Source organism: Chelmon rostratus, chromosome 19 (assembly GCF_017976325.1).
Source record: "Chelmon rostratus isolate fCheRos1 chromosome 19, fCheRos1.pri, whole genome shotgun sequence".
Lineage (NCBI taxonomy): Eukaryota > Metazoa > Chordata > Actinopteri > Chaetodontiformes > Chaetodontidae > Chelmon > Chelmon rostratus.
In genome coordinates, this window is record NC_055676.1 from 2,494,785 (window position 1) to 2,506,128 (window position 11,344).

The following is an 11,344-nucleotide window of genomic DNA, read 5'->3' on the forward strand; positions in this document are numbered from 1 at the left end:
CAGCTAGTCGTGAGCTGAGACTGAGTATGACCAGCCTTATTAAGTGACGTGCAAGAAAGAACGTTATAGCTTATCAATTTTTTGGCCTGCTGGCTGGCTATCATGGATCAACAAATGAATTTGTTAACACTCACTATCCTGTTTAAGTAAGCGCTTTGAGGCTCAACATAAGCTCACGTTATTATGACCATCGCCGACCTGTTGACATGCTAACATGTAACAGCACCAACCCATTAGGGCGAGTAATACGCTAAAATAAGCTCCAGTTACACTCGTACCAACGATACTCAAAGCTACAATGAACGCTTTAAAAAAAAAAAGTTGGTTCCCATCATCACAAAAATGCTGTGTATCAGATCAGATAACTGATGATCAGTCAGCTCCTGATCAGGACAGTAAGCTCTTGAGTGTCTTTCTACTGGCATTAGGCCAGCAGGCAACCATTATTGTTAAACCCTGGCATGTCTGGTTTAGTCAACACAACCACAGTGTTCGCAAACTGGAGCACATCTGGCAGTAAACTGTTCTCACTGCTGCAGCTATTACCAACTGCTCCATTCAAAACTACATTACAGACATTAACAGTAAGAGCTGTTGACACCTCTAAATGTACCACTCTATCAGACCATTAGATTTATATCTGCAAAACAAACAACAAAAGAAAATGCTAATGAGTGCTTGTTTCCAGCCACTTCCATTATGCCAATTCTCCAGCCGGGTTACACCACTGTGGAAGAAAAGTGAACAGCAAGATGATCGAATTAAATGAGTTCCACTTGAAGCTCAAACAGTGAAAAGCAATGGAGAAAACATGGTGGAAATCTGACATTTCTGCTTGTTTCGTGTATCAGTTTGCGGAAAGTTACAGTCTCACCGCTCCACACAGATCTGATGTTTTTGTCTGACGCCAATTCTTATGCCTTCAGTGGAGCGGAAGCTTCAGTGAAATGATTTAATGGAAACAGAAAACAGAAGTTCTCTGTGGCCAGATGCTACTTCAGTCCCCAACAAGACTGTCTTTCACACCTGCACGACTGTCTGTTCAAAATAAATGAAAAGAAATGTACCCTTATTCCTGCCGACTGCACTGAACTCAGACCACAGCGTGACTGAGGTATGAACCGAACCACAACCTGTGTGCCATTACACCGCTAGTGTCAAGTCATTTGGGAACAGCATCACCTTTACATAGTTTGTCTACCAGAGAGTACTGACAAATTAGTTTTTACATAGTAAAATGTCCCACTTGGTATGTATATGGGTCAGTGCTAGAGAAAAAAAACAACAACCAAACCAATAGAAATTAGGACAAAGACCAAAGTTGTGATAAAGGAGAATTAGCATTTATTCTGAAGCATGTACTAAGTTATTGAAGGATTATTTTATAGATGTCTGAATCATTCTGCTTCCTTTGCTTCACCTTATTGTAAGGTAAGTTGGGGAAAAAAACAAACTCCCATATGCTCCCAGTTTAATTACTGTACAAGTGAGCTGGTACAAATAGTCTCAGGAGGGGGGTGGGGGTGTTGTGCTATTTCTGACATCAGGCTGCATATGACGCACGTGGATGTGGGGATAAGAAAGCAGCCAGGTCCTCGGCAGACAAAAAGCACACATTCACTCTAGCACCACACAAACACACACACACACACACACACACACACACACACACACACACACACAGGTTTACGAGCTGTTGCCAACACTGTGTGTGTGTGTGTGTGTGTGTGTGTGTGTGTTACAACAGCTGTAAGGCTATCAGCCATGGCTGATGCTGAGACAAAAGGACTCCCTCTCCTGTCAAAGGCCACACCAGAAGCCCAGGGCGTCCTTCGCTTCCTGTTTCTGTGTACAAACTGTGCAGCAAACAAAGAGAAGGGGGAGCAGCGTAGAAACAGGGGGAGGGAGACATTTGCTCAGAAAAAAAAAAAAACTCTCGTAACACTCAAACAGAGGTTCCATTGTGCAAGTTCACAACATCTCCTATAAAGAGCAGCAAACCCAACATCAACATCTGTACCTCACTGTTTGTCAGGCAGCATGGACTCAGAGCAGAGCAGCTGGAACCTTGCTTTTCTCATTTTCATACTTTTAATAAAAAAATCTATAATTTCACAATCACAAACATTCAGGGGGGGTACTGAGGGTGTGTGCCTAAACTCCAATTTTAACATCCCAGTATCCACTAAAGTTATCCACTAGTCCAAACACAAGTTTATCATTATCAATGTACAACGTCAAACAGATAGAGTTCTGCAGAAGCTACCACTGATACCAAGGAATTCCCAGTAAGTGCAGGTCATAACCTGGCATTGATTAAGACCCTGCCTCTGTGCACACCGTCACTGCTACCCATTGGATGGTAATTAACCACTTTTGCTTCAGTTCTTTGATGGCTCAAATGTATGCTCTCGTCGATTTGTGCTCTGATCATTTGTGAACTGCGTTAACTACTTTGTTGGTGTGACTTTTTGTTGTGTCACTATCACTCATGTCTATAAAACCAATGTGTTTAGGATTCAGTTGTTTACTAGAGCACTGAACTGTTTACATGAGCACAAAGCTGTTCTTGGATCTAACCTCCTTATTTTGTGTTCAACAGATTGATGCACTTAACTTTAAAATGTACAAGATTTTCTTTTGAGAGAGCGTGACCCAGACCCCCCGACAGGGCGCAATGTCCATCCACCAAAGTCTCACAAAATCCTGTGGGAAACACTGCCGGACTAATGTCAGGACATGTTCAGCTGCTCAGCAGTAAGCCTCTGAGAACTATAACACAATCCTCCAAGACCTTGTATTAATTATATTTTCTGCAACAAAAGCAGCAGAGTATGTCTTTAACAGGCTCTAATGCAAGTTATGCTTGACACAATAAACTTTGTAATGTACCAGCACGCCCCAATCTCTCTGTGATTTTAGGACTACATCCAGGCACCAGGAGTTAAAATTAAAGGTGTATCTGTACCATGTTACAACTAATCTGAGAATCAGGTACGTAGCAAGGCAGATTGAACCAACTACTGTTACAGGGCTGGGTTTTGTTTATTACACAATGGGCATGTCCTTTAAAGTCATGTATTACTCATAGAATTAAAAAGAAACAAACTCATTTACATACACTGACCGAATCGCTGCCATGAAGCCAATGTGTGAGGTGGGGAACACAAATTTAAATGTGACCCAAATGCTACAAATGTAAACTGCTGGAGGCTGGGATGTCTGTGCTTGTGTCCAGTTCACACCCACAGCCCTGTTTCATACCACTGTGGATATATAGTCAAATATTACTCAAAAAGTTAAGGTCATGCTACAACTACACATGATAACCCAGCCTTTTTGGACAGAGTGGGCTGTTACACTGGAGCAACACAGAGGGCGGCATCAATATTTAAGCACAACATATTTATGCTTGGCTGCTTCAGACTGAATAAATCTGCTCTGTCACCAACAGCACACTGCTGTTGTGGCTACCGCAGCCTGATCAAGGGCCCAAAACACCGGGACAGTGGGACATTCCTGCCTGTCCCTGCTGGGGATGTTCAATATACACCCAAATTTCCTCTTCTGGAGCTCACCATCACCGCCCTTCTCAGGTTACATGAAGAACCTGAAGCGTTCAGCAGCAATCCGGGAAATGCGGCGGCATTTCTTTAACTGCCCTGAGAGTACACTGAATGACTCATTGATTGCTGTGAACAGTCCATGGGCAACAGTCAATTGGCACAGTGGAATTTCCATTCCACATTTCGATCTGGTACAGAGAGGGGAAAACTCTTCACTGTTAGACATGATACAGTGGAAACACCACGGTCACCATGACCTTCAAAGCACCACAAACCCCCTGAATTTTAGAGTCCGAAAGCCATTTCCCAGATATTGAGCCAAAGAGCGCTGCCTCTATGAATGTGAGCCAACCACGGCAGCTAATTAAATCCTGTCGTCGATCAGTTGATCATACAGATCTGCTAGCAGCAGTAATTTTGTGGTGATGAAACAGGCTCGACTCCTGATTCTGTACCACATACTTGCCATTAAGACCCAATATATTCTGACCAAGGACGACAATAGGAGCCCTCTTTCAGCTACACAACCTTGAGAAAATATGAGACCAGCTTTTCATCACAAACTACTTGATGGCTGGATATAGGAACAGCTAATCAGCTGCTTCGGAGATTAGGGGAAGGGAGATTGCTTTTCACCATTTTTCATTTACTATACAACTGACTGCAGGAAGTGAATTTGGACAAAGGCATCAAGCTTGTGTTGTCTTATGCTATGTATGTCTGCCTTTTAGGCATAATAGACAAAGTAGCAGACCTTGATATGTCAAGCTCTACCCGTTCCTAGCAGGTTATCTGATGATAAATTCACTGAGTAAAACCCAGGAAACATTTGCAGCTCTTGATAACTGTATAAAACAGGTCCAGGGCAGGAACAACTTACACGTAAGTGCAGGCTGTGCTTTACTGCTCTCAATACAGCAACGACATGCACAATCCATTGGCTGTTGCATCACATCCTGTGTATCGATAGGCTTAATGGTCATAACATTTCCAGTAGTAACAGTATGGCTCAGGGCAGTTAAAGTCTGTCTAGATTTCTATGCAAGTCAGGATGTATGGCAACACCCTGACCAATTAGAGCCCAACCCATACTGGGGTTTTGAGGCAGCATGCAATTTGTGAATAAATGTGATTTCATTAATGTAAAAGATGTGTGTCCTTCATAAGGATTATTTACAGATTTTGTAATATTATATGGGTTAGATTAGGATTATTTATTAATATAATGAATTGTTACAAAGTATTTTTATGATTATGTAATATTTATATTATGCTGTCCTTGCTAATAATGAATGGTGCACACAATTGATGGCAGGTCTCATGCACCTTGCTGTTGTCAGCATTGTCAACCTCACGCTTCTAAGGTAAAATGCCGAAGCCTCAACTCCTTTTCACTGCTTTTAGCCTGCCATGCTTCTTTATATTACACCAACAATAAGAGAAAGGGGAACTACTAGGCGATCAGACTGCACCTTCACTCTGGCGTTGTTGGTAGTATTTATATGTGATTCCACACAATGACCTTCCCTTGAACAGCCTGATATTATAGCTCACTAATTTCACAAACAGAAAAACGTGGTCAGTGATATCACCAGGACTCATTTAACCACTAGACTTTGTATACTGCTCATGATTTACTGACAATAAACTGTTCTCACGGTGGCTTGAAGCCTAGTCATCGCTTCTCAATCACCTCAACATCCTGACAACAAACGCTTGTGGCTGGATACAAACCAGCACTCATGACATGTTGATAAAAAGCAGTCTTGTAAATTTTATCACTTCCTTTGTTATGTTTAAAGCCATTTCTTTGATTTAAAGTGGGTAGACTAAATAGTCCAAGCCCCTCATGATAACACTGAAATAACTTCATCACAAGTCCAAAAACTGGTGCTGGTACTGTTCAAACACTACTTTCAAATGGAACTTTTCAGCAGACATGAGACCACGAATGGAGCTCCATTTCCATTTAAAGGACTTCTTGGCTGTAAATGTTTGCATCAAAATGGTCATGCAATAAAATCTATGCTAAGTCTTTACCGTGTTTCCGTGTCATTTACAGGCATGCAGCTTCTGTTGGAGTTTGATAAACACACATGCACAAGATTTGTGTAATTTGCATAATCTCTGCTTAGGCAGTGACATTTTTTCAACAAACAGTTTCATATTAACAGGTTCATAACATTGGAAGTAACAAAGTAACAAGGCAGTATTTGTACGAGTGATTTAGTCCAAGTGTTTCCATTAGTTCTATGTCTACCTGCTGTATTTGTGCACTGCAAAGCATGAAGCCAGCTTCTTTGTTTAATGCTCCTCTGTGCGTGACTGCTGCCGGCACTGGAATGTGTCCATGTGGACTCGACCATCATGTGACCACTGGGGCAGTATAGTGATCTATAGAGGGCCAATCTGGGCCTTTAACAGAAGTACCAAATCACACCACACTACTACATTTAAAGCAACCGCTGTTCTTTTTCTCTCTAGTCATGATATTTACTCAACATCACATATACTTGCATCACTTTCCAAACTATAATGGAGTTTTTCAATTTGTTAACACATATTTCTCACCATCCAGAGTCATTTGTTTTCACCATTTCTCTACACTACGAAAATCGGCCTGCAGAGACATGAACCTTGCCTGGGTTATGTAAGCGACCACAGTTAACATCAAACCTGTTTGTTCTGTTATATGGTAATGTGGTACAGGATGTTCAAATCGATGTGCTTATGATGATACGATCATGTCACAGGAAGACATGACAGACTGTGATGCTTTACCTAAACCATGACAATTTCAAGTCTGTACGAGTTCACTTCTGACAGACAAAAAGAAGTATTGTAAAAGTTGGCTTTCCAACGATCAGATACTATTGCTTGAAGAGCTTGAAGTTCATCTGTCCTCTCACACATTAGGATATATACAGTACTGGCATTCCAAAATATTAAAAGGGTTTACACTGCATACAAATGTAAACAGTGCAGCGAGACGGTTATTTTATTAAGCAGGATAATAATAATAACAATTATAATATTATTGTTGTCATTATTTTTAATAGCAACAATAATCATAACTGCAATAGGAATAATAATACTTCTTCATGTGTTGCAATCGTGTAACTAGTGATGACATGAAGATGTGCCAAAAGGAAGTTACTTAACATCGGCACAGGACTTTTGCAATGAACATCATTCTGCATCTAAACTACAACAAACATACAAAATTTTCACAAGTTGCAAAGACTTTAAGGTCTTTTAGGATGAGGTCGATCTACTAATAAAAAACACAAAAAGACTGACATTAAAGGAAACTCAGACATTTGGAGAAATGTTCTTGCTCGCAGTCTTGATGGAGGTTTAATGAGTGGATCAATATCAGTTCTGATACATTCCTCAAAAAAGCAAAGCTACCTCTGATGGAGCTACGCTGGTGCTAAGCTAAGCAAAACAAGCCTCAAAGCCACCTCCGAACTGTGCACAGAAATAAAATGGATCCACACTTTCTCATCTAACTCCCAGGAAGAACGCAAACAGGAATACTTTCAGTGTCTGAGAATTCAATTCAATACACTGCGACACATCCCCTCAGGTGAGATATGTTTGAGCCAATCAATCACATATTTTACATCTCAGAATGTCAGCATACATCCTGGTTATGACTCTTTAATAATGAAATGTAGAGAATTCTAAACAAAGACATTCATCTTAAAATAAAAACAAATACCAACAAATAAACTGTTGTCTGGTGTTTTTTTTAACTATATGTTGAATTATTAGCATCGGCTTCAACCATCCAGTATCAGCAGGGCTCTCTTTAAACTCCTGGAACAAAGATCAGCGATCTTTTATGGAAGCTGGCTTAATTACGAGACACTTAGCAGAACACAGCCAAGCAGCTACATCCACATTGCTCCACTGATTCATGCTGTTATCCAGATAAGTTAAGATAATTATCAGCTTGAGCTGCATCAAAGAACTGTATTTCTAATTCAGAAAAAGCACTTGGGGGATAGAAAGTTAAAAAGGGGCTGCCAAAGATTACATACTGCATTTCATGAAGGTCTTCTATTCATAGTCTAGATGTTTACAGTAGTCTTTGGAATCGCTCTCTATCTCAGAGTGAGTAACCAGTGCAGATTTATCAGGGCTACCATGTATTATCCAGGCTACTGTTGCCAGCAGTCACTCTGAGGTTTATCAAAATTTAACCTTGACAATTAAAGGCTATTTGGGGTCAGATAAACACACTCCAGTTGACTGTGCTCCAGTAGAAATGACTCTTTAAAATCATCTCCAAGAGCCGTCATCAGTCACATGCAGTTATGACCCCACTGTCCTTCCGACCAAACACAGCAGCTGATTTCACTGAAAGTAATATCCACAGAGGAGAAACTAATCAGTCCGGTCGGCTGCTGCTGAGCTCGCCTGGAGGGAACGCTAACATGATGGGACATGATTGAAGCTCATCAATGCCAAACTGAGCTCGTGTCATTGACAAGCTGACAGATGAGTTGAAAAAAATCATGTGTGTGTAGATGCCTTTGCTATGGAACCACAATTTTTACTTAGCCACTGAGATTGTATGGCCAGAGGTATGTGGGCACATTTATCCACATACCTCCGGCCATACAATTTTTAGCCAATTTTTCAGGGTTTGAGGCTCCTTGGTTGATGATGAAGCAAACAAACTTTAGCTCTGGGCTTGTCAAAGTAGTTGGCATATTGGTTCAGGTGAGGTTGGGAGATATGAAGGCATATTTGAGCAAAGGTAGAAATGAGTCCACCAGTAGAGATTTGGCAATACTGCTACTGTTACTTTGCCTTAAGCCATATTTACGTGCTGTCATTCACAAAGCACGCATTACTAACCTGCTACACAATGAGCGAGTGGGCGTGTTGGTGGCATCTGAGTGTAGAAGCTTCGTACTCTCTTTCTTCATTCTAAAATTACAGCTAGTACACAACTAATTACAACAAACACTGAAGTTAAACGATTAAGCAAACAGTAAAATTAAGGAAAGGCAGCTCTTGTTCTGTTGTTGGCTCTTGAAAAGATCTGAGGAGACAGCTCTAATATAATGAGCCCTTTTTATTAGGCGATGTCTGCCCACAGACTTTGGTTGTAGCCAGTGACTTGAATTTGTTGCATTCTGTTAAAGAACAAAGAAATCTTTTGGATCCTAATTTTTAGTTGTTACACCCCGGTGTAAATCAGTAACAAGAGAACAAAACCACCTTTTAGAGAGACACTGTCTGATCAATATGAATTTAATAGAAATGATATTGTGTGCATGTATGGATGACATAAATGCACTTAGATCGTATACTGCTAGCAAAAAGTTTTATGTCCCTGTAATTTACAGTTATGGACACATAAAAAACATTTATTGTTAAGGCTTGGATGGTGCCCGTCTGCAACATTAATGTCATTTGCCAGTCACATGCCTGTGATGAACTGCACCACTTGCGGTTGTTTTTACAGAAGAAAGGCTCATGCTACAGTTTTGCTGCCTGTGCTACAAAAATTCAGCCCTTTGTGGCACCAGAGCCATGTGCAGAAGAATTAAACGTACAGCCCTACAAAACACAAAGCCAGCTCCATGAAGAAGACGCTCGGCCTGCACAAACCCCATCCCACCAAACACCGGGAGCCCCACCTTATCGGCCGGCATCAGTGATGGAGCTCACCAAGCATGTGGCTGCATGGGAGCAGCTTGGTCCCCTTTCTGGTGGAAAACCTTCTGACCGGAGGGGAGGCTGCTCACAGCTGCACGGTGAGGCCCATGGCATGGGCTGTGAACGGCCACACATGGGGTACATTTCAAGAATCCACTTACTTCTGTGTACCAACACATGAGTGAATTATACGGAACATTTCACAAGACAAACCATCTAGCATGAAGCCATTAAGTTTTCACTGAGCCTGACCAAATAACACGACCAATTACAACTAAACTGCTAATACCGTTCATAGGTTTATTGTTTCTGGTGTAAATAAAAGGACAGAGCACCATAAAACATCTGCTGTACACTTGCAACAACGCTCCTTGACATCACACGAACCCGACTGTCAGACATGGCTTCTGTCTGCTGACTTAAGTCTGTCAATGCCACGAAAAACACAGCAGTGGTGCAGGTTTGCTGTGACCTAGAAGGAGCGAGGAAAAGCACATGTTGTTTCTGTCTGCACATGTGCACAGGCGGCCAAAACCTGTGCACAACATGGCCTGAGAATGAAATGATCAGCATCTGTAATGTGGTATTTAAGGATGAGCTGAGGGTGTGATCGTCCTCTGCAGACATGGTGTGCATCCCGTGTGGTTTCTAACACTTATGATCGCTCTAAGATGATTTCTACCGGGATACTTTGAGCGGCGTCATGCCTGCCTCAGTGCTCTCTGGTGGCTTACCTTGTCGAGCTCGTCGTGCAGCTCCGACAGGGTGGGTCTGATGAGCTTCTCCCCCAGTGGGGCTGCTGTCTGCCGGTAGAAATCGATGTTGGGCACGGCATCGATGGTGTTGTGGCCAAAAGTCCTCAGGTAATAGGTGTTGGTGTGGGTGTCATAGTGATAGTGATGCTGGCCCCCCGTGGATGAATGCAGGCTGGTCTCGCTCATCACCGTGTCGCCGTTCTGGAGCCCCTCAACCGGCGCTGCCTCCGAAGAGGCCGCGCTTCCCGCTCCGCTCGGATCCGCGAAGTTCACCACCCGAAACCGGCCCTTGGCTTCCTCTCCGCCCGCTCCTGGATCAGCACCGGGACCATCGAGAGAAGCGGTGGGAGTTGCCTTATCGCTGGATGGGACGGTGGTGGATGCGTCGGAGCTGGGGGACTTATCTTCGGTGGCGCCCGCTGCCTCAGCCACAAGGTCCACCTGGAAGCGGCTCTGGCTAGGCGTCGGACCGGGCGGCCTCAGCGCCGGATCCGGCGCTAGAAAATCAGTTTCCGTCGCGGCGCTCTCTGCCGGGGCGGAAGGCGCGGAGGATGGCGCTGACATGGCACAAAAAACACAAATGAACGTGAAACCGTGTGGGGGGGGGAAGCCACGCTACGGCGCGCAAAACTAACTGGAAGGAGCGTGAAAGCCCCGGAGGTGCTCCGTGACAAACGCACAGCTAGCTTCCAATGTAGAGGGACGAACACGCTGCTGTGCCCGGGAGAAAAGGCGCAGGGCAGCCGTGAGGAGAGCGGTAAGTTAGTGGTGAAGGATAGCTCGTTAGCTGCCTCGGAACATGAGGCTAACACACAGGCTGGAAACTTTCAGCCGCTCTCTTCCTCCTTCTTCCGCGGCAGTAAATCCAAACTGTCCCGGTTACCTTCACGCGCTAACCGCCGGACCTAATCCCGTCCACCTCTGTACTTCCTCTTGTTCAAGGCAGGATGCTGTTTTCAACCTTGCCGCAGCTCCTCCTAGACTCCCAGAGCTTCCCTCGCCGCTATTATACACACTGCAGTCGGCATCACCGAAGGGTGGGCTCCCTCTGAGGGGGGGGGGCTCGCGAGATGTCCTCGAGCTCCACTCTTTTTTCGGGGTGTGGGGGAGAACTGTCGCGAGAAGACATGACAATACCCGAACAGTAGGCGTGACGTTATTAAGCTCTTATGGGAGGAAGAGATGAGGACGAGGAGGGGCGGGGATGAAACTGCACCAACAGGCCAACCAATACTCATTGTGTGTGTGTGTGTGTGTGTGTGTGTGTGCTCTGGTTGTCTGTCTGTCTGTCTGTCTGTCTGTCTGGCAGCTTCCTGTATTTGTGTGGATAGGCTGTGACACCTTTAG

General features: G+C 43.7%; 1 protein-coding gene across 1 annotated transcript in view; it reads right to left on the bottom strand.

Annotated features, from left to right (window-relative positions):
- slc12a2 (solute carrier family 12 member 2) overlaps nucleotides 1-11,090 on the bottom strand; it is a 66,458-nt gene extending 55,368 nt beyond the window's left edge. The window contains exon 1 of the mRNA XM_041959760.1: nucleotides 9,977-11,090. Within this exon, the coding sequence (XP_041815694.1) occupies nucleotides 9,977-10,561 (585 nt within the window). The 5' untranslated portion in view covers nucleotides 10,562-11,090. The remainder of the gene's footprint in view (nucleotides 1-9,976) is intronic.
- Between the last annotated feature and the right edge of the window lie 254 nt (nucleotides 11,091-11,344).